The sequence below is a fragment of the Psammomys obesus genome, unplaced genomic scaffold, assembly GCF_907164565.1.
Source record: "Psammomys obesus unplaced genomic scaffold, mPsaObe1.curated_primary_1811, whole genome shotgun sequence".
NCBI classification, from domain to species: Eukaryota; Metazoa; Chordata; class Mammalia; order Rodentia; family Muridae; genus Psammomys; species Psammomys obesus.
This window is the reverse complement of record NW_026589447.1, coordinates 5,703,040-5,726,769: the sequence shown is the minus strand read 5'-3', so window position 1 is coordinate 5,726,769 and position 23,730 is coordinate 5,703,040. Positions and strand designations below refer to the sequence as shown.

The 23,730-nt window shown below is 40.1% G+C and overlaps 1 protein-coding gene across 1 annotated transcript in view; it reads left to right on the top strand.

Annotated features, from left to right (window-relative positions):
* Msn (moesin) overlaps positions 1 to 23,730 on the top strand; it is a 76,333-nt gene that overhangs the window by 25,289 nt on the left and 27,314 nt on the right. The window contains exon 2 of the mRNA XM_055605088.1: positions 23,321 to 23,404. Coding sequence (XP_055461063.1) covers positions 23,321 to 23,404 — 84 coding nt within the window. The remainder of the gene's footprint in view (positions 1 to 23,320; positions 23,405 to 23,730) is intronic.

The following is a 23,730-nucleotide window of genomic DNA, read 5'->3' as shown; positions in this document are numbered from 1 at the left end:
TTCACTCCTGAGCTTTATAAGGAAGTGCTGGGATGGTGCTCTGTCTTATGTCTAAGACAGGGCCCTTGGGAGTTGAATACTGTTTGTTTCTTACTTTCCGTTTTAACTGGCTAGCCTTTATACCTGACTGTGGAGTAGAGCTACCCAAAGATCAGCCTCTGCTGGGTCCTAGCCCCTGCTGCCACCATACATTCAAAGGGCACCAGCCCTTGCACATATCCTGGCACTATTTCACAGTGTTATCTGTGATTGTTTTCCCACTGCTTCATGTGAGCTACCCTGATTAGAGAATAAGCTTGTCTTCTCAGTGTCATGAGAAGATGGTTATTGTGGAAAAAAATATGAGAATACCTTAGGTTTTCCTTTTCTCTCACAGCTTCCAAGAGAGCTACCCTTCTCTTCCATGCACCTCATTCTTCTCTCACTTTTGTGACACAAATAGCATTATGTAAGTAAATCTATTCTTGAAATCATTGCTCTTTCTCTGTCTTTTGAATGCTAGGATTACAGGCCTGTGATACCATGCCTGCTTCTTTCTCTCTGTTTCTCCCATAGGAAGGAGAGTTGTGAAGAGCCACAGTGAGAGTCAGAATGTAGGAATGTCTGAATGATTGGTTTCTTCTCTCTAGCCCTGTGAGGGAAATTCCCAACCAGATCATGAGTATTCTAGGCCTAATCTCAGAAGGGAAGCTTGTGTGCAGTATTGGCAACTTGGTGTACAAAGAACTGTAAAAGTTAAACACACAAAACCTAGTCAGTGAGTCAATGAACTGAACAGGCAGTTCTGAAAAGAAGAAGTAAATGGCCAATAAATACAATTTTAATTTAAAAATACTTCTGCACATGTGTGCTTTGCCTGCATGGATAGCTGTGAATCATGTGCTTGCCTGGTGCTCAGAAAAGTGGCATTGGATCCTTGGAACTGGAGTTTTGTTTTGAGCTGTCATGTAGGGACTGGGAATTGAATCCAGGTCTTTGGAATAACAGTTGGTGCTCTTAATTGATGAGCCTTCTCTCTAGCCTACAATTTATATATGTGGAAGTCAGAGGACAGCTTGGGGGAATTGGCTTTCTTCTATTATGTGGGTCCTGAAGATTGAACTAAGGTTGTCAAGTTTGGATGAAAGTACCTCTTCCATGCTGAACCATCTCTCTAGCCCATGAATAAATTTTTTAAAAAGTCCACTATCTGTTGCCATCAAAGAAATCCAAATTTAAGTCATTTAGAGATTGTACTTTGCCCCAGTCAAAATGGTTATTTTATATTAAAAAAATGCCAAATGACCAATGGTGTTGAAGATGTGGGGAAAGAGGAACACTTATTCATTCATTGTTGGGAGTGTAAACTGGTACAGTAACTATGGAAATCAGTGTGGAGGTTTCTCATAAAACTAAAAATAGAACTACCATATGACTAAGCAATATTATTCCTCTAAGTCCTACCAGAGAGATATTTTTATAACCATTTAAGGATTTTTTTTTATTCTTTGAGTTTTTAGTATGTTTGTACAATGTATATTTATATTTATCCACTACTTTCCCTGCCTTATATCTGTGTTTGTGGGTGCAATGGCCATACCATGTGTAGATGTCGTCATTTTACAGCTTTCCTTTCTAACCATAGGTTTTTACATTCAGCAGATGTTCCCCCCTTTCAGCAATGTTCCCTGAGACTTGAATTGGAGGAGATTGATAATGATAACTCATCCACAGCTGAGGACTCAGTGATACTTATACTTGGCACTTTGACAAGTCTATACATAAAAAAGCTTCTTATGTATAGAGTTGAGAGTAATTCAAATCTATGGGTATAAACATAAATATTTAGAATTCAGTTTGACAGCATGACCATTTAGCAAAGCACTGTGTTTGTCTCTAGGACCTATGTTCTTCTCAGGCATGTACTTTTGACAAGGTTACAGTACCAGGCATGGAAACCTTCTAGTATAGGAGGCCTAAACCAATCAGGAAGCAGTTGGTTACCCGTATAAGTATCAGACCACTCTTTTTATCAGTGGGTACAACTGGTAAAAATTGCCACCATGTCAATATTATATGGGAGTCTAGCACTGGGCATGACCATTATTTTGGTGGGGAGGGTTCCCTAGTAAGGGGAACAGGGACTGTCTCTGACATGAACTCAGTGGCTGGCTCTTTGACCACATACCGCTGAGGGAGAAGCAGCCTTGCCAGGCCACAGAGGAGGACAATGCAGCCACTCCTGATGAGACCTGATAGGCTAGGGTCAGATGGAAAGGGAGGAAGACTTCCCCTATCAGTAGACTTGTAGAGGGGCATGGGAGGAGATGAGGGAGGGAAGGTGGAATTAGGAAGGATTGAGGGAGGGGACTGCAGCTGGGATACAAAGTGAATAAACTGTAATTAATATAAAAAACAAAAAACAAAGGGTTGCTGAAGATCTTTTTCCAACCTGTAGGCTGTCATTTTGTTCTGATGACAATGGCCTTTGCTTTACAGAAGGTTTTCAGTTTCATGACGTCCTATTTATTGTTTGTTGATCTTAGAGCCTGTGCTGTTGGTGTTCTGTTCAGAAAGTTGTCTCCTGTGCCAATGAGTTCAAGGCTCTTCCTCACTTTTTCTTCTAAGAGGATTAGTACATCTGGTTTTATGTTGAGGCCTTTGATCCACTTGGACTTTAGTTTTGTGCAGGGTGATGAATATGGATCTATTTGCATTTTTCTATATGTAAACATCCAGTTAGACCAGCATCATTTGTTGAAAATGCTATCTTTTTTCCATTGTATGGTTTTGGCATCTTTGTCAAAGATCAGTTATCTGTAAGGTGTGTGGGTTTATTTCTGGGTCTTCTACTGTAGTCCATTGATCCACCATTCTGTTTCTATGCCAGTACCACACAGTTTTTATTACTGTTGCTCTATAGTACAGTTTGAGATCAGGGATGGAGATACCACCAGAAGATCTGTTGTTGTACAGGATTGTTTTTGCAATTCTAGGTTTTTTTTTTATTATTTTTCCATATGAAAGTGAGAATTATTCTTTCAAGGTCTGTAAAGAATTGTGTTGGTTTTTTGATGGGAATTGCGTTGAATCTGTAGGTTGCTTTTGGCAGGATGGCCATTTTCACTATGTTAATCCTACTGATCCATGAGCATGGGAGATCTTTCCATCTTCTGATACCTTCTTCAATTTCTTTCTTCAGAGACTTGAAGTTTTTTTTCAAACAGGTCTTTCACTTGTTTGGTTCTAGTCACACCAAGGTATTTTGTCATTAGTGGCTATTGTGAAGGGTATTGTTTTCCTAATTTCTTTCTCAGTCCTTTTGTCTTTCATATACAGGAGGGCTACTGATTTTTTGACTTAATTTTGTATCCAGCCACTTTGCTGAAGGTGTTTATCAGTTGAAAGAGTCTGCCAGTTGAAATTTTTGGAGTCACTCATGAATGGATGCTGGGTTTTAAGTTATACGTATGTGTATATGAGTGAGTACGGATATGGGTGACAAAACTAGAGAGAGGAAAAAGATATCTTAGGAGATAAGCAGAAGGGGAAAAAGCAAAATCAGGATAATAGAATATATGTAACATGAAAGTGGAAGAGGAATTAGTGGAAGGGGTTCAGCAGGAAGAGGACAGAGGTTAAGGGGGTAGGGAGAATTCATTGAAGGGCAAAAACAGTGTGAATGAAAATGCCATAATGAAACTCATCACTTTATATAGTAATTATAAAAAATATAACTAATAAAAAGTGTTGTTGGCCATAGATGACTCAGCAGTTAGAGTACTTGTTGCTCTTTCAGAATACTCAAGTTTGATTCTCAGCACCTACATTAGGCAGCTTACAATTGTCTGTAATCCCAGTTTTAGGGGATCTGAGGCTGTAGTCATAGGCATCTGCTTTCATATACCCGTTCCCACATAAAGACACTTACAAGTAATTAAAAAAACTATTTAAAAAAGTATTGTTAAGCAAGCAAACAAACAAAAAAACAGAAAAAGAAGAATATGTAACAGAACCTGCATGTGGTGTGGCCCAGAGAAAGAGTTGCTTTCTCTGTGAGTACTGGATTACCAATCTACTATCTTTTTTTCCTCCCTGAGAAAGGTACTCCTTGTGTTGCTCAGTCTGGTCTCAAAGGGTCCTTCTACTGCAGCAGCTTCTACACCATGCTCAACTTGTATCTATTTTTTAGATATTCAGAAGTCCTTTATAGCCACTTCTTTCTTGAACTAAATACATTTTAGGTCTTTTAATTCTGAATTATGATTTGGCTGTGTGTTGCAGATAATAAATCATGTTGGTTGCCAACTAACTAAACTACTCTGTCTCCTTCTGGGGAGTAAATGAAGGTCATAATTACCTAAGGTTAGAATTAAAATTAGATCCTTGGAGTAGGGAAAAAAAAAAAAACTCTGGAGATGGTGTGTTCCTTCATCTCACTGTTCCTTTGTACAGGTTTGCTTTTCATTACAGGTAGCCCCAAATCTGGTAAGTAAGCACCTGCTGTTGATAGTAATTAGAGAGTTCGAATTTGAAAACAAACATGAAAGTGCAGAGCTGCATTTAATGTGGGCTTCTAGGACTGCAGCCAGCTTGTCTGCCCATACTCCATCCTTGGCTGTTGTTGAGTCACCTAAAATCTAACTTGTATTTTTGAGATGGTACCTCCTTTGTGTTGCTGTGGGACCACTTCAAACAGGAAGAATACTGAATCCTTTTGGAAGAAGACAAATTTTGGAGTTGTGGGGGTTATAACATGGTGTATGTTTAGTAGTAGGCCTGCATAACAAGGGAGACATTCTTACTTCCTTTATAGTCCTTTTACTCATTGCACTGTGTTAACAGTTGTATGGTTCCTTAGATACATGCCTGTTTGAGCAGTTACAGCATACTATATCTTTGGGAATTTTGTTGTGGAGGGTGTCTGGGTCCAAGGCCATTATCATTCACTCCCTAGAATAGTCAGAATTGTACAGGACTTGACCTAATAAGAACGCTTTTTCTTCTCCTTGCTCTATATCTACCTCTTCTAGACATACCCAGAATTATTTTGTTTGCCTAGTTATATTCTATTAATTCTGGGAGACAAAACTACAGGAATTCCTGACCAATGTTTACCTCCAGGGCACAAAGGAATGAGCAATTTTTATCAAGGTTTCTTAGTCTTTTTCCAAGTCTTGTACCTCTATCCCAGGGATGAAGTAGTTGCAAGGAACATGTAAAGACACTTCTTGTCAGGGCTGACAGATATTTGTTGGGAGTAAGTGAGTGGGTAAAATTGGCATAAACGATTTTATGGTGACAGTGGATATCATACTGTCACTCTTCAAGATCAGGGTATGGTGTGTTGTCAGCATTAAGGTGATTTGAAAGAAAGGAAAGTGATAGCCATAGATAAATGAAATAGGCCTATTTGTAGACTAATTCTCAACCATTAGTTATAGCTAAAAGTTCTTGGTGTAACATCTTAACTTTTGACATTCAGTTTTCCAACTGTTAAAGTTCAGGTTAGTAGGGATATTTACTTCATTGGGATTTATGGGAAAAGTGCATGAGTATGAGAATATACCCTACATGCTTAAGAATATTCTATTTCTCTAAATATTATCATATTTTACCATTTAAATATTTAAGATGCAAGATTTTAGGGATCCAGTTAGACTCTGCCTTTAATTCATTATTTTTATTTTACTATTTTATTTGTGTGTGTGTGTGTATGTGAGAGGGAGAGAGACAGAGAAACAGAGAGAGAGAAAGAGAGCTAGAGAGAGAAGGAGAGAGAGATACATGCTTGTGCCAAAAACGGGTTTTGGATCCTCTGCAGCAGGAGTTACAGATGGTTTTGAGCCATCTGATGTGAGTACTGGAAACTGAATTCAGGTCCTCTGCTAGTAAGTACTATGAACCGCTGAGCCATCTCTGCAGGCCCGCTGCCTTTATTTTGTAATTGTGTCCACCTGGACTGCAGTAGCTCTGTTTGATTTTCTTTTCTTTTTTTAAATCTTTTATATTTATTTAATCAATTTACAGCCTGATCAAAGACCCCCTCCTTTCTCCCTTCCCATACCCTCACACCCCTCCCCATTCCTTGTTCCCCTTCTTCTCAGAGAAGGGGAGCCCCCCTCCCATGGGTACCAACCCACCCTAGCACATTAAGTCACAGCAGTACTCTCCAACTGAGGCCAGAGAAGGGAACCCAATTATGGGAAAGAGATCTTAATAGATGAGGAAACTGATATTTGACCAGTGACAACCATGACTGATGTGTTTTGCAGTGGACACGCCTCTCTCTAGGTCCTCTGCTGCTGCTTTTCGGGTGGAAAGTTGAACAGATTGAAAATCTGTGAGTGTTTGTCACTTTGTGAAGAGGAACCCCAGATGTGCAAGCTTAAAAGTCCCAGGATAAGGGAGTTGGGGAAAAGATATAAGATCCAAGATACAGAGGATGGTTATGGTATGCATGAGATAGAGAATGTACAGAAGAGACAATGATTAGAGGAACCCTTACTCAAGAGGCCAAAAATAGTGTGGGAAATCAGTGAATCCTTGCTTCTCTGAATAGGTCAGGCAGCCTTGGCTGAGGGCCACACCCAGGCCATTTCTGTGTTGGTAGATTTCATTTCCTTTTTTTTCTTTTCTTTTTTTTTTTTTTTAATGTGTGCGTTGGGGGTGAATGGGTGAGGGTTGAACATTTTGTCATGATTCCCTGTCTGGATCTGTTTGTAGGAAGATAGGTTCTCTGCATGAACTGGATATGTACTGTAGTAGCCTCCTTAAATTCCATAAAATAGTTCCAGTAAGATCTGTAAGTGTTAGGCTTCTCATGTCTTAGTGATATAGAAGAAGCAGCTATCTCTCTGTCTTGTACATTAGTTCAATTTGTCAGGCTTTTTTTCTTTAACGTTTTTTTTCTCTACCTGTGACACAACTTTCTCCCACATCTGATGAATTGGCATATAAAAGCACCTCACTGAGAAGGTCTCTAATTTATTTTCTTCTGATAGGTTCTGGGAAGGCCTGGGAGATGAGAAAGGAGGCCTTAACATTTAACTTGATGCCCTTTGGAAGGTTTTCATTTATCATATGTATCTCTGTGGTATTTGGAAGACATGAATTGTTTTTCTTTGTCCTGGATAATCCATTTGGTCTCTGCATAACATTATAAGCCACCCTTCCCCTTTCCATTTATTTCTTGTGATAGTTTTATTCTTCAGAGCATATTAACTCTTTAGAAATTTACTTAGGTAGGTCATTGAGATAAAGGTACTTGCTGCTAAGCCTCATGACTTGAGTTTGATCTCCAGAATCCACATGGTGGAAGGAGAGAACAGAACTCTCTAAGACTGTCCTTGAACCTCACATGCATGGTGTGGCGCATGTGCGCGCGCGCACACACACACACACACACACACACACACACACACTAAAAAGTTCCTATCTGTTTAGATATTTTCTCTTGTCTCGAAATCTCCCTTGTATCTCCACTTTCCTCTTGATTGCCTAGATGCCCCTTCTTTGTGTTTTTTTCAGTTGCTTTTGATTATTTTTACCTCTGTCCTTGCTATATAGAATAGTTACCCATTCAATTATCTACATATTATCTCCATCTAACAAAAATATCGTCAGCAAGTTATGATGGCAAGTACCTGTCTTTTCGGAACTTGGGTGTCAGGGTGGAGGATGCCGAGTCTGAATGTAGCACCCCCTGTCATGCAAGTGCATGTACATGTATACATATATCCACACACACACAGAAACACAGACACACTATTGTAGGGGTATGGGTCCTTTTTGAAATGTTTGTAGTAGGTTAAGAGGTAGTTTTAGTTGTTTTCCAAGTTCTTTTAGAATTATAGATAGATTTATAGAGTTTTATTTGATTGCATGCCATATCTATTCATGGCCTCCAGGGACAGACCTGACTAGAGCAGCAAGGAAATGAAGAAAAGACAAATACACAGAGACACAGACATATCTAGAAACTGTTAGGGAAACCACTGCACTCTGGAAGCTCAGTGTATTTATTATACAGATTTGAACAGAGAGGTAGGTAGAGTTACTGCATACAACTGAAGAAGGCTTAGGCAGGGTTGTTACACATGAACAAGGAGGCAGGGTTTATGCCGTAGAGCTGGATCAAGGATTCTGGTTTAGCTAATCTCAAGAGGAGCAGCCTCTGTAGGAGAGCGATCTTCAGGGTTGGGGATGCTGTGGTGGATTCCCCCATCATCACACTGTCAACTTTCTTACATGGTCCACACGGGGAAGGCTTTGTCATTTTCCTCTGAGCCTCACCCTGTAGGGAAGGCTTTATCATTCTGATTTGGTGCCCATGTCAACAACGCACTCAGGGTTTCACACAGTTAGGGTTTCCTCTGCTCTCTAAAATTGCACAATGATGTATGTTGCTTAGGCCATTTGAGAAACTGTTGGTAATTTCTAGAGAGATTCTGGAGGACCTCTTTTCTGTTCCTTCCTGAAGACAATAGGTGAAAGTTAAGATAACGGAGAAGAATATTCGTGTTCTGCACGGAGAACTAAATATATACATTTAGCTGAGGGTGTTCGTGTGCATTTACTTCAGTTCTGTCTGGCATGTGAAGATATGAGTATGTGGTGACTGGGGTGCTAAAAATGTTGATATTGTTGGATAGGCTAAACAGTTTTTACTGGTTTAAGTAAATTGGTAGATGAGCTTGTAAGTTTAGCGGGCATGGCTTTATCAATTCAAAAGAAAAAAAAGAAAAAGAAAAACAACAACCAGCTTTTAGAAAGGTTTTCTCAAGCTATGGATTGACCAAAACTAATAAGTTGGATGTCCTGTACTTCCTCCCTTTCTGTTTGACCTCACTAGGGCCTTTTCCAAAAGTAATCATAGCTACACAGGGTCCCACATCCTGCTGTAGACAGGTACTTTTGAGAAATTTCCTTTTCTTAAGGCCTAACTTTCTTGATGAAGCCAAGAGTTGAACTGAGTTACAAGATTAGGTGTGGGGACCAGGAGGTTTGTGAACAACTTGCTCAGGCATGGTAAACTGAAGTTCCCTCTTAGAAACCCTGCTGAGGCTCCTGTTGCGATGAAGGTTGGTGTGCTCAGTGAGGCAGTACCAAGAATGACACCTGACTTCTGACTTTTGACCTTGAATGAGTGTGGAAGACTTCCCTGAACATGGAATATTCAGCCACATTCTTTACTATATTTATATGCTAGGAAGGGAAGACAGAGGGGAGACATGGAATGTGGTGATTAGAGAGATGTGAAGACACTAGCAATGAGTGGGACTGTGGTACTCCTTTACAACTTTGTTTGGAAGCTGTTCTTACAGATTTGAAGTCATTTTCTTTTGCTAAGTTGGTTAATGCCACTCTAGGCCTATTAAATCTCTATGCCTTAGCACAAATGACACTGCTGGTATTTAAGATTACCGTGTGAGAGTTGTGTGACACTCAGGAGCGTTTGGAAATTATAATTTTACTGTGTTTTTCTTGCTTCTGGTTCACTGTTCAAAGAAGGGCACTGGCATGTTGTCTCCCAATCTTGAAATGTAAATTGACAGTTAGTTTTTCTCCCCAGAATGTTCATTTATTTTTTTAGGGAAACTATTTGATCTATCACCCATTATGTTTAGGTATGTATCATTCAATGTATCAGGTGCTCTCAAGATTATCTTGTCACTCTTTATGTGAAAATAGGAGATTTTCTTCAGATTATTTAGTCTGGTCAGGCAGAGAACTCTGGCTCAGCATAGGGAAGTGTGGTAATGACATTATCTTTCCCCAGGCAGCCACATGTTCTCTGAGAACTGGATGTGGGGAGGGCTGGGGCCCAGTCATGAGGTGTGGGGAATGGCCCTGGAAAGTGGGCTGGCATATAGTCATGAAGGTTGGTGCAGTCTCCTTGGCTTTGAGATTCATTAATTCACATCAGTCTTGTGTATACCCCACTCCTACCTATGACATGGCGATTTTCTTACCGAAAGAAAGACATACAGGTGAAACACCAGTGTATGTGAGGTCCTGATGTTTCGCCTGCAGTTCAGTGCTTTGGCCAGGTCTATTTACTAAGTACCAGCCTACTCCTAATTGTTCCTGCCATGTTAGCAAGGTGTTTTTGACTAGCTTGGTCCTAGTAGACTTTGGGGATGCCTTGCTGCCTTTCTCAAGGCCCTAGTTCATTTCCTCCCTTCAGTACACTGACTCCCAAGCACACTGACTTAATTTGCATGTTTGGTTTCTTTTTAGGCCTCATCTTCTTTCCCCTCCCCCCACTGCTTCGGCTGGGTATGGCTGGGTATGGCTGCTGAGGGTGGGGAAAAGAGGATGTAGCTAGCTTCCTGTGCTAAGGAGGGTGGGGCCGCCGCCTTCCTGCTTGTCTGCCCACCCAGCTGACATTCACCCAGGCTTAACTGCCTGACAAGTTTAGCAGGGAATGACCAGAGGCTGAGGGAATCTACTGGCATATTGCAATAGGGATTTGCTCACTCTAGCACTCTTTTTAATGAGGATAGGGGACCCTCTGAGAGCACCTTTGGAAGACAACTAGTTTGACCCCCATATTTCAGGCAAGGAAACAGATGGTCCAAAGAGTACTATAAGGAATTTGTGGCAGAGCTAGGGTAATTAAAATTCTAGGAGACCAGACTGAAACTCCATTTCCCCAAGATGGTAGTTAAGAGGGCTTCAAACTTCACAAGTTGCCTGGTGAGCTATAGCACCCTATGTGAGAGTTATCATTAGAAGTCACTAGATTACTTGGATAAAGTTAATGATAGCAAGCTTTTGGAAGGATATTTGTAACCTTAACTAACAGAGATTGGGAAGGGCAAACAATAGTTAGTGTACTGGTAGCTTTGGGAACACAGACTCTAGTTTTATCTTTGAAATTGCACTAGATACTTTTCCCCCTGAGAAATGCTGTCATTATGAAGTTCAAACCGGTCTTGAATTCATGGCAGTCTGCTAGAGCATGGTGGTGCTGGGATTACAGTTGCCTCCATAATGCCTAACGAAAGAAATTGCTTTTACCTCACTGAAACCTTCATTTTTTTTCCTCCCATAAGAAGTTGCATTTCTACCTTGGCTTTAAGGTTTGTTTTTTTCTCCTTTAGTTTTCAGAGAATCCAAAAAAGGGAGGTTGGTGTTTAAGGTCTGCTCATTGATGGAAAATCCCTCTGGGAATGAATAAGTGTTGAATGTTTATGAGGCAGAGAACTCGGGAAGACTCTGACAGGGGCTTTAATTAGAACATTTTGATCAATATGTTTTGGCTGCTGAGGTATCTGCACCTCCCGCTGTCTGGTTCTTAACTAGATGGAAGGATGGTTGAAAACTCTGGACAATAGCTTAAAGGATTGACACAATTTTCTGATTAGAATTTTAACATCTCCTCCTTCTTCTGCCTGTAGCACTTCCTCGAGGTCCCTGAAAGGTTTTCTGAGCCAGAAATCATCTTGGACATATAGATTGCTGGTCCTGTGCTCTGATCTCACCAGCATCTGTTCCAGAGTTTGTTTCTTTAAACTCCAGGTAGTATCTCAGGGCACTTGTTGAACTATAGGTTCCCAAGCCACTTCTCCAGAGAATATGTTATAATAATCTCAGGTTGGGGTCTAGGAACCTGGGTTTTTGACTAATGGCAGAAATGGTGTTTACAATCAGTGAAAGACATCATCTCATTGACACCAAACATGTTTGCTACATTGGCATCATTATGCTCATTTTACAAGTAGGGAGATTTAAGAGCTCTTGGCTCAATGTTAATGGAGATAGATCTTGTATTGATGATTTTAGAATATACACTCATGTTCTCCCTGCTATTGAGATACAACTTCAGTTTGTGGGTGTATGTGGTGGTTCTTGGTAGGGAGAAATAGGCATGATTATCGTCATACGTTCCAAACAGGTTGACTAGAATGTAGAGGGATATAGTGGCTTTAGAAAGACAGTGGCATCCTTGATCTTTTTGGGTGTGGGTTATGTTCAGCCTGGGAGAACCTTTTACTAAACTACCAGCTCAGGTGTCTTTTGGTTAATCTTTACTTTCTGTGTTTCCTTTCAATCAGATAGTTTCCAAGCCATTTTATCATCATGAGGTTTACAAATTGGGAAGGGCCTTGGAATTATCTTTGTGGCTCGATTTTTCTGATGGTCAGCCCACTTCTGACCCAAGAAGCCAGAATCTTTGTGGATGAGCAAGAAACTTCTAAAAATTTACCACAGGTGATTGTATTGAGACATTTTGAAGCATAGTTTATGATCTTTGTGATACCAGCTGAGAGATTTTGGTAGTCTTCACAAGTTTTATTGAGTGGTAAGAATTAGTAATGAAAGATACTACAGGAAAAAAATAGATACATTTCAGAACAAGGAAAGAAGACAAGGCAGCCTTTGAAGAGGATGAAGTTGCATAAATGCTCTGCTGTGTTCACTCATCCTTTATGACTCTGTTTTTTTGGGAATTTCCCATCTTTCCTAAGAGAAGGAACATTAAAACCATCCTGGGTCAGTGTTTGTGGTTCATGCATGTAATCCCAGCACTAGGGTTGTGAAGGTCAGGGAAATTAGGAGTTAAAGGTCATCTTCTGCTACATACTAAGTTGCCTAAATCACAGGAGATCCTTTCTGAAAGAAAGCAAAATAGATGAATAAATGAGCAAATGAATACATGCAGAGATAGGTATGTCTCACTATAGTATATGGTTTCACATTTTCTAAGTATTACACTGTAGAGTTTGCACTCAAAGGAAAGAATCCAAGAAGGGTTCTTTGGAGGTCTTAAGAAGACCCGGGCCTTCTGTAGTTGAAGAGACTTTTGTTTAGACTCATCACAACAGAGAGGATATTTATAATGATAATGTCACTAAGGGAAGGGGTTAATAATCATCATGTTCTACTTATGGTAGACAAATTACTTTCTTATCTAGTATTAAGTTTAATCTCTCAATACCCTGTAGTGAATATTATTGTTATTATTGTTATTGATTGTCAAGACAGGGTTTCTCTGTGTAGCTTTGGCTGTCCTGGAACTTACTCTGTAGATCAGGCTGGCCTTTAACTCAGAGAGATCCACCTGCCTCTGCCTCCTGAGTGCTGGGATTAAAAGTGTGTACCATCACCTCCTGGTGTGAGGTTAAAATTATTAAAACCACTTTCTAGAATATATATTTTTGTTGTTTTGGCAAAGTTGGAGATAGAGCTCTGGGCCTTGAACCCACTAGGCTACTATACTCATCCTACTGAGCTACACCTCAACTCTAGAAGTGAGTGTCAGAAAAGAAGGTAAATGAATCTCCAGAGCCCTTTCCCACTATCTCATACTCGGCCCATGATAGACCTGAGACCATTATTCCTTGGAGCCAACACTTTAGTTTTGTGGGTTCCCTTTCACGGGGTTTGGATGTCTACATTTCACCAAAGTAGATAGAAGACAACCTTATCTTAGCCCTGGGGTTGAAGGCAATTCTTTGTGATTAGGCCTTAAGACACCTCCTGGCCTGGCCCCTGAATAGTTTACTGATCCTGCCTTTAACAGTTGTAATACCCAAAGACACAGGACTTGGCAGGATTCCAAATAGCAGTTGAAAGAACCTAAGCTGATGATTGGATCAACTGCATTGTTCTTCAGAGAAGTGTTGTTGAAGGTTGACATGTTGTGCTCCTAAGTAGAGGGAATAGAGCCCTCTTCTGGTGCCCAGGGCAGAGCCAGCATTTTCGGGTTGCCAAAAATGGTCTGTATGCAGTCTACAAATAACTTCCTGTGAAACTTGCTGGCAGGAGCCTGGGTCAAGCAGGAAGCAGACTGGAGAGAGTGAAGCCCAGCTGGGTGTGGCACCAAATAACAGTTTCTCATATTTGGATACTTATTTTATTAATGATGGGCTTGCTTCCTTTTCATTTCAGCACATTCAAAGTTTTATGGGAATTGAAGGACTCTGTTATTTTTACTTAGCTACCTAGGTATGAACCCATTCTTTTTGTTCTTTATGTCTTTGCTTCCTTGTTGTTATGCACAATTGTATCTCTCTAGGATGGATGGTAGTGGATTATCTCAGTATGAAAGGTAAATCTGTACCCTATTGCAGACTAGACTTCTAAATAGTGCCAGTTTCAAGTTCTTAATAGAAACATACTGGTACAGCCCCCTCCACATAGTATCTAATTCCAAAGGAGCATGCATGAAGGGTCTCCTACTTCTAAGATGCAGGATGGCATGAGGGCTTAGTAAATGTGCTACGGATCAAGAGCTATTTGATTAGTTTTTTTTAATGTTATCACTTATGGTGCTGGAGGTGGAACACTGGTCTTCATGAAGCCTTAGCAAGCCTCCATCACTGAGCCACTCTTCTAGCCCAGATTTCAATCTCTGTTCTCATACTACATAGTAGCTGTATGACACTGGGCCACTGCCTCTTTCCTGTTCCTCAGTTTTCCTATCTGTGGACTGTTGGATTTGAGTCAAATGATCACTGAGGGCCCTTTCAGGTATAAGGGTTTGGGATTCCACACTGTTACCTATTTTGAAGAATAGAGGTAAAAATTTCTGAAGGGAGAAGTCAGATGAATTTCTGGGGAATGACCATGTTAAAGACACTGTGGGCCAACCTATATGCCTGGAGGAAGATCTGAGCTGTAGTTGGGCATTGTTTGTTTCTAGGGAATGTCTGTCTTGACTGATAAGCTGCTTTTGATAGTGAGACCATAATTTTTTTCCCTCTCTCTCTCTCTCTCTCTCTCTCTCTCTCTCTCTCTCTCACACACACACACACACACACACACACACACACACACACACACACACACGAGTAGTTTCTTTCCTGACTTTCCCATGTGAGGAATAAAGGGGTACATGATTTGACTTGGAGCTGAGTAAAAGGTCATGAAATTAAGGCTGCATTGATGAAGATTTTGCTAGATGACATCATTGTTTCTGATTTTTTGTCATCTTTGGCCTTTGTGCTGAGCTCTTCTCCCACACTGATAAGGTGGTTGTATTCTCATTTCTGAGAAGGTTTAGTGTCCCAAACATGGTAACTGAAGAGTAGCACTCATCTCTAGTATACTCTTGTCTGCTAGTGGAAATGCTTCTTGGAATTTTTGGAGGGTAAGGCTGAGCCAAAACAAATGAAAGAGACTCTTGTCTCCTATGACTTTTGTAGCAGCTGGAGTGGTTGGAGAACTAATGTTGAGTCATGAAGGTATGGGTGTGGGTCTGGATTGGTGTGGTTTTCTTTTGTAGAAAGAAAGACAGGGAGCAGACACAGCCATAGGAAAGGTTAAGCCCAGGCAGGTCTGGAAAGGTCTGAAGCTAGGTCAAAAGAGAAGTAAGGGGATAATCATACTAGCTGTCATTTTCAAACACTAAGAGGAAAGAAAAATGAGTTGTTGGAGAGGGGATGGAGTGTGTGTGTGTGTGTGTGTGTGTGTGTGTGTGTATGTTTTGAGGCAGGAGCTAGGTGAAGGGGCTCTCCAGCTCCTGGCTTAGAAAGTCAAAAGCACCTCTTTTCTTTTCTTTTTAGAGAAAAGAGGTGCTTAAGACTGGTTTGTTATTCTGAAAATCGAGATAGACCAGGCCCTGTCAGAGGAAATGCTAGGTGAAGGTGACATTTGTGATTATTACTGTCTGCCTGAGGAAGAGATTGGAGTTCTGGGGTTGCACTAGCTTTCAGGCTTGTACTTTCTCTTGCTCCTCCCTTCCAATTATAGTAGACTCCCTACCATTATCAGCCCCCTTGAAAGCACAGAAAAAAAGGCCACTCCCTTAGAATTTGTAGAGGGCAGGTAGTGGATGAGGTTAAACTCAGACCCAGCTGTGCTTACACAGGTTCTGCCCCAGGGAGGCAAGGGGACCCTATCCAAGCAGTGTTTCCCAGATGTACCCCGCCTGCCTATGCTGCAGTGTGTGGGCTTTGGCAAAATAGTTACCAAGGCAGTGTCTGAAGAGAGCAGTGAAATTACCATGACTAGAGAGGTGGGTGGAGTTATGGAAGGAGCTCCAAGAATGTCCAGAAGACCCGCCCCCACCAACTGCTAGCAGAGGAAATTTGGCTTTAAGTGAAGTAAACTGAGACTGTGGGTGATGAGGCTGGCACAGAGTTGGCATACAATAAATGTTCTGTTACCTGCCCTTATGTACTTCAGTTTTCTCACTTATGAATTGACTAAAGTTATGTTCATTTTTTCCAGAGAGTTAACTTGTATTTCTTCTCCCCCTTTCCCCGATAGAAAATAGGGTATTTTATAGGTGGAAATGAATTATGGCTAGACTACTTTGCTATGGAGGACTAGTACTTACCTGGGTGATCCTGACTCTAGGGAAAGGGAGGGTCTTTTATTTGAAGATACTTTGCATATAGACTAAAAGCTCTTCAGCTACTGCTGCCAAAACAAAGTCAGCGTCTGGCTTGATTATGTTTCAGGATATTCAACTCAAGGTGTAGGAGTGATCCTAGTTGAATCCTTTGGATGGTGGACCACCAAGATGAATTAATTCTCAGAGTAGCTTCCTGTGGGAAGGGTCTATTTTCGTTTATTCAGTAAACCTTAGTGGATTTATTGTTTTTGGGCTAGAGGTGGGAGGGCCAGGATTTGTGAGGGCATGACACACTCTTGAAATGCATACCCATGACTTTTTTCTTGTCATGTTCCTTAAACCCCTTGATAGATACAGTCTTTGACCTCAGGCCCAGTTTAGGCAAGGATTTAGCTGTGTAAACAGTTCTCTCTGCTGCGAATTATGCTTTAAATTGCTGGTTTACCCAGATCAGCTCCTTTATTCTCTGCCAGGGAAATTTTTGCTGAATTTGGAAGCTTCAATTTTAGGTTTTTTTTTTTTTTTTAAATAACTTGTGTGTAGTTACGCGTACATGAACCATAGTACACAGAAATCAGAGGGCATCTTATGATAGTCATTTCTTTCCTCTCAAAATAAAGATTTAGGGGTTGAGCTTAGGTTGTCAGGCTTAGTGGTGACACCTTTACCCACTGGCCACCTTATTTCTTTTTATATTTTAATTAATTTATTTATTCAGTTTACATCCTTGTTGTAGCCTCCTCCCTCCTCCCCTCCCAATACCACCTTCCATCCCTCATCCCCCTCCCCTATTTGTCAGAAAAGGGGAGCCTGACAGGACTGCCTTACCAGGTCACAGGGGAAGAGGACTCAGTCCTCAGGGGACTTGATGAGCTGGTATGATTGGTAAGGGGTCACCTTTTTTTTTTTTTAACCTTCCCAAACAAGATTTCTCTCTCCCCTCCCCTTCTCCCTATCTCTCTGCAATGAAAAAGAGGTAAATTACAAAAGGAGGGAAGTAGTGTCCAGAGGGCCTTATGTGGCATGGGTCTGAGCTAAAGCTTGTTTTGTGTAATTTGCATTTCAAATTATCAAAGAACGGACCAAAATTTAATCAGTATTAACTCTTACTATCCCCATCAACTTTTAGGCTCCATTTATTTTACTCACATCTCCTTGATTTTTTTTTTTTTCTATTTTGAGTCCCTTTTTCAAAATCAATCATGTCCTTGGAGAGCTATGGAAAAACCACCTCAATATGATTCTTAATTTGCACAAAAGGTTTTTCTGTTCTGATTTTCAGGGACTTCCCTGTGTCTTACCATTAAAGTTCCTTGGTAATTCAGTAATTGCCTCAAGGTCAGAGAATCATTCTACAGTTCTCCTACACCCATGATTCTTTAAACGCTGTGCTCCATCTGTATTAGGTAAATTGAAATAAATTTCTAGGAATTTCCTTAATCAGAAATCCTATCCATGAATAGCTTTTGAAACAGGAAAGACCTATGAATGTGGACACAGTTGGCTTTCAACCAACAGTGGGTTAAATATTTGGGGAAAAAAAATGCATCTGTACTGAATAGGTGAAGACTTTGTCTTATTATTCGTGAAACAAAAAAGAATAGTGCCTTATTTACATAGCATTGCACTGAATTAAAACATTTGTTTTTGTTGTTAGAAATTGAACTCTTATGTATATGATAAACCATGGCTGTACCACTGGGCTACATTCCCAACTCTTAGATTTGGTGTTACACATTATTTATGGATAAATTAGAGAACACAAGAGGATGTATGTAGGCTATATGCATGTAGGCTATATGTTATGATATTTTTAAGGGATTTAAACACTTATGGAGTTTAGTGTCCATGGGGGTCCTGGAAACAGTCCTTTATAGATACAAAGGGATGAGAGCATTTGTCTTCACGAAAGTTCTAACTTAAGATTTAGCCTTTTACTTATAAATATAAGCAAAAAGTTGTAGTAGCTTCTGGGTTCAGTGGCATAGACCTGTGATCCCAGCACTCAGGAAGGCAGAAGCAGGTGGATTTCTGTGAGTTTGAGGGCAGCCTGGTCTACAAAATGAGTCCAGGAAGCCAAGGCTACATAGAGAAACCCTGCCTTGACAAAACCAAAAAAAAAAAAAAAAAAAAGTAGTAGCCACAATACCTATGATATTGTCATCAGTGGAAGTCTGAGATACTTAGTTATTCTAAATCTCTTAAAATATCATTTATACTAAATTAAAATTACAGTCCTGCAATGGCTGTATTGTATCCAAAAGACATATCACCCCCTCCCCCAGGGGCTATTGACAGTTAATGTTTATTGGAAGAATAGTATCTCTTTTTAAAGTCACATTGCCGTAGATAAACTGTCCTTACTTTATTGACAAACTTTCCATCCATGCTTGGGCAAGGAAATCCATTAAACTGAGTGGACCAAACAGAAAAAGAAGACATAGAAATAAGGAGAGGAGTGCCAATGCGAGGGGGAATGAGGGGTGTGTAAAAGGACTAAAATTCATTGTTTAAATACATGTATGAATCTGTCAAAAAATAAAGATTTTAAAAAGAAATCAAAGTAGCGAATATTAAGACCCAATGCTAGGTAATTAACTTAATATAGTATATAAGAACACATTGTTAAATCTGACATCTATTTCAACTTGCATTTACTTTATTTTATGCTCTTAAAAATATTCTGACAAGTGTTCTATTGCCTTTGCTAGATTGGCAAGAATGGTACTTCCCATCAAAAGTTCAAGAAGTAAAATGCCCTCATCACTCCCTAATTGTACTATGATCAGTTTGCCTTTGTATGCATTCTTGTACCATCTTTGGAGCCTTGTGAATGCTAGATAACTGCTCTAACACTGAACTTATATCCTTGTCACTATAGCCATCTATTTTATAGCCTCTTATTTGATGGCAGTTCATGTACCCAGCATTTTTTTGTGTTTACTTAGCCTTGCATTCCAGAGATATAATTCTAAATTAGAAATAAATATTGAGATGAGAATAAACCAATATATTTGAAAGGCTACTGTCCTCATTTCAGTGCCTATATTGTTAGTCATTGTGTGTATGCACACTGATATGCTAGGTATATATACATGTTTGCATATACATGTGTAAAGGATAAAGGTGAATGTCAGGTGACTTCTGCTATCACTTTTCATTTTATTTTATTTTAATTAAAAAGGATCTCCAGCTGAAACTGGAGTTTATTGATTGACTGTGCTCATTGGCGATTGAGCTCCTTCCATCTCTTGAATTGCCAGAATTATAGGCATGTAACACCCATACCAACTATTGTGTGGTACTGGGGATTGAACTCAGGCTCTCATGCTTGCAGAGCAAGAACTCTACCCACTGACCCATCTTCCCAGCCCCACTGGATAGTTTGCTGTCACTTTTTACCCAGCACAAGGTGACTTGAGGCTGTACTTAACATGCAACCCTTTTTCCCACAAATTCCCGCCCTTTGGAGCATTTTCTCCATACTATATCAGAACATTACTATAGAACATTTTCGTAGCATTACTATAGTACTCATTCGATTGCCAGGAAGCATAGTGTAACACGAAGTAAGCTGGCTAGATTTGTCTTACTCCCCACATGGCACTAGCTTTACTTGTTCCTGTCTTTAGTGACTAAACTATTTTCCTCTGAGATTATATAAAAGCTTCGATTTGGTCATCACTGTGGTTTCTCACAGTTCTTCTTTCATAACTTACTGTTAATTGATATTTTTCTCTTTTCATTTAAAATAGAATGTTAATATTTTTATTTAAAATAGTTTTCGATTGAAGTATAATTATATCATTTTGCCCCTCACTTTTCTCTGCTGCCTGATAGTTTGATCTGTACCTGGGTGCCTCTCTTTGTCCTTCCATTAACTTGGCTTTGGTAGCACATTTATAATGCACACATTCATCTTTACTGATGTTCCTTTCTTCTCCTATTCTTGGAGAGAAGAACAAAATACAAATGCAGGAAGAGCAAGGTAGTATATAGAAACACTGACTTCATTATTAGAATGATCCTTAGACATTGTTTTAATTAATTGCTCCCCCAACCCATGTCTCTCTGCCCTTGTGCAGATGAGTGAAACTAAGGCCCAAGAAAAGGATAAGAGCCATCCAGGTTGGTAAATTGAGCCCATTATGGTATTGTTAGGCTTGAAACCCAGTTTTCTTAAATTTATTTTTATTCTTACACAATTTAAAATATATATGTACAAATGTGTCTGTATAGACATTGTTTATACACATACACTTTGATCATATTCATGTTGTCATTTCTTATCGTTACCTTCGATGGGGTTTTTGTTTTTAATCCTCCACTGCATGTAATTAGGGTTGCTTGCATGAACATGTGTGGGAGGTTACTTACAAGGACAACTTAACAGTGGCTACATCAAAATGACTCCTCTCCTGCAACAATTAATATGCTGTAGCTCCTTAGGGAGGGATGGAGTCTCATTGGCCCCTGCCCTATCTATATTGATCTGCCCAGTATTGTGCAGGTCTTATGGAAATGTCCACCATTGCTGTGCATTCATTTTTGCCGCTGCCATACCATAACCAGAAGACAGTGTTTGTAGTATTCCTCTCCATCCTCCAGCACTTACATTCTTTCTGCTCCATCTTTTATGACTTTATCTGGGCTTTGGTGAGGAGTGGGTAAATGAAGATGCCTTGTTTAGGACCAAGCACTCAACGTTTGGCCACTCATGAGTCTGTATTAACTGAAAGCCATTAAAAAGCAAGCAAGCAAGCAAACAAACAAACAAAACAACAACAGTGGTATAGCTGGATCTTGAGGAAGCACTATTCATAATAGTCTGAGAAAGCACCAAATTGATTTCCAAAGTGGTTGTACAAGTTTACATTCCCACCAATAATGGAGGAGGAGGGTTCCCCTTTCTCCACACCCTTTTGAGCATGTGTTGTCACTTGAGTTTTTGAGCTTAGCCATTCTGATGGGTGTAAGGTGAAATCTCTGGCTTGTTTTGATTTGCATTTCTCGATGAGTAAGGATGTTGAGCATTTCTTAAGCGTTTCTCAAGATCCAGCTATACCACTCCTAGGCATATATCCAAAATATGCTCAAGTATACAGCAAGGACATTTGCTCAACCATGTTCATAGAAGCTTTATTCGTAATAGCCAGAACCTGGAAACAACCCAGATGTCCCTCAATGGAGGAATGGATACAGAAATTGTGGTGCATTTACACAATGGAATACTACTCAGCAATTAAAAACAAGGAAGTCGTGAAATTTGCAGGCAAATGGTGGGAACTAGAAAAGATCATCCTGAGTGAGCTATCCCAGAAGCAGAAAGACACATATGGTATATACTCACTTATAAGTGGTTATTAGACATAATATAGGATAATCATATTAAAATATGTACACCTAAAGAAGCTAAGCAATAAGGAAGACCCTGAGTAAGATGCTTAATCTCCATTCAGAAAGGCAAATGGGATATACATTAGAAGAGGGTGAAAATAAGGAACAGGACAGGAGCCTACCACAGAGGGCCTCTGAAAGACTCTACCTAACAGGATATTAAAACCAATGCTGAGACTCATAGCCAAACTTAGGACAGAGTGCAGGGAATCTTATTAAAGAAGGGAGAGATAGAAAGATCTGGAAGGGTCTGGAGCTCCACAAGGAGAACAACAGAACCAAAAAATTTGGGCCTAGGGGTCTTTTCTGACACTGACACTCCAACCAAGGACCATTCATGGAGATAACCTGGACCCCCTGCACAGAGGTAGCCTGTGGCAGCTCATTGTCCAAATGGGCTCCCTAAAAAGGGGAGCAGGGTCTATCTCTGACATGAACTCAATGGCTGGCTCTTTGATTACCTCCCTCTGAGGAGGGAACAGCCTGTACAGGCCTCAGAGGAAGACTATGAAAAACAGCCCTGATGAGACCTGATAGGCTAGGATCAGATGGAAGGGGAGGAGGTCCTCCACTCTCAGTGGACTGGGGAAGGGGCATGGGAGGCAATGAGGGAGGGAGGGCATGATTGGGAGGGAATGAGGGGGGGTTATAGCTGGGATACAAAGTGAATAAATTGCAGTAAATAAATAAAATTATACGTAAAAATAAAAACAATAACAAACCAATACAAAACAAAAACCGTCTTTAAAGCTTAGAAGAAAAAACTAATCTATGGATATAAATACATATTTAGAGGCCAGTTTGACTACATGTCTATTGAGTAAAACTATAGAAATAGGTTACCCACTAGGGCATATGACCTTCCCAGCCATGGTTTTTTTGAGCAGGATTACAGTACTGGACATGAATTTCCTCCTGTAGAGTAGACCTCAAACTCCATTAGAAAGTTGTTAGTTTATACCCATCATGCCTCTATTGCAGTGGTTCTCAACCTTCCTAATGCTGCAACCCTTTAATACATTTCTTCATGTTGTGTGACCTCAAACCATAAAATTGTTTTTCTTGCTACTTGGTAACTGTAATTTTGGTACTGTTAGTAATCGAATATAGATATTCGTGTTTTTCAATGATCTTAGATTACTCCCATGAAAGGGTCATTGATCACACAACCCCCTCATCGCATCAGTGGTACATGTTGCTTTGAAGGTTGTTATTATAGCTTGGAAAATTCATAGTGGAGAACCCAGTGTGCTTGCTTCAGAACCTTGCTTCAGCGGCTATCTACTAGTGTGTCATAAATAATCCAGGATGTAGACAGAGGTAAGAAGAGAATGCTGTGGGCTGGAACTGGCTGGTATAGGTGGAGAATACTTATCTTCCTCTTTGTTGTAGGATGATATGCATTTTTGTTTGTGTCTTGGTAGAGCATTATCTGTGGCTGTGTTTTTATCTTCTGTAATGTGGATAGTTAGGCTATGATGTGTCACCATTATACATTTCTTCATACCAATTTCTTTTTTATTCAGTTTCTTGTCATTTTAGTTTCTTTCTCCAAGGTTGAGCAGAGACATTTGTACCATCCCCTACTGAGTACAAAGCCAAACAACTAATCTGCTTTCTTTCTTCTCATCCTAGATCAGTGTGCGTGTAACCACCATGGATGCAGAGCTGGAGTTTGCCATTCAGCCCAACACCACTGGCAAGCAGCTGTTTGACCAGGTAATGGAAGGCCTTGTTCCTTAACCACTTCTGGCAATAGGTCTTGTCACAGTGCAGGTCACATACCTTCTATGCTTTGGAAAAGGTCTCTTTTCCTACTTGCCCTTCCAAAGAAGGTGAAAACAAAGGCTGGCTCCAGACTTAATTAAAAAGGAGGCAAAGTTTAATTTTAGTAATCTGAAATTTTAGTCTCCTTGCTCTAATATATCCCATCCTCAATCCTGCACAAGGGAGACAAGAGACAGAAGTGTGATTCTATGCTCGATTTCCTGAAAATATGAATATTTGGAGCCTTAACTTTTAACTTTGAAAGATTTGCAGTTTTT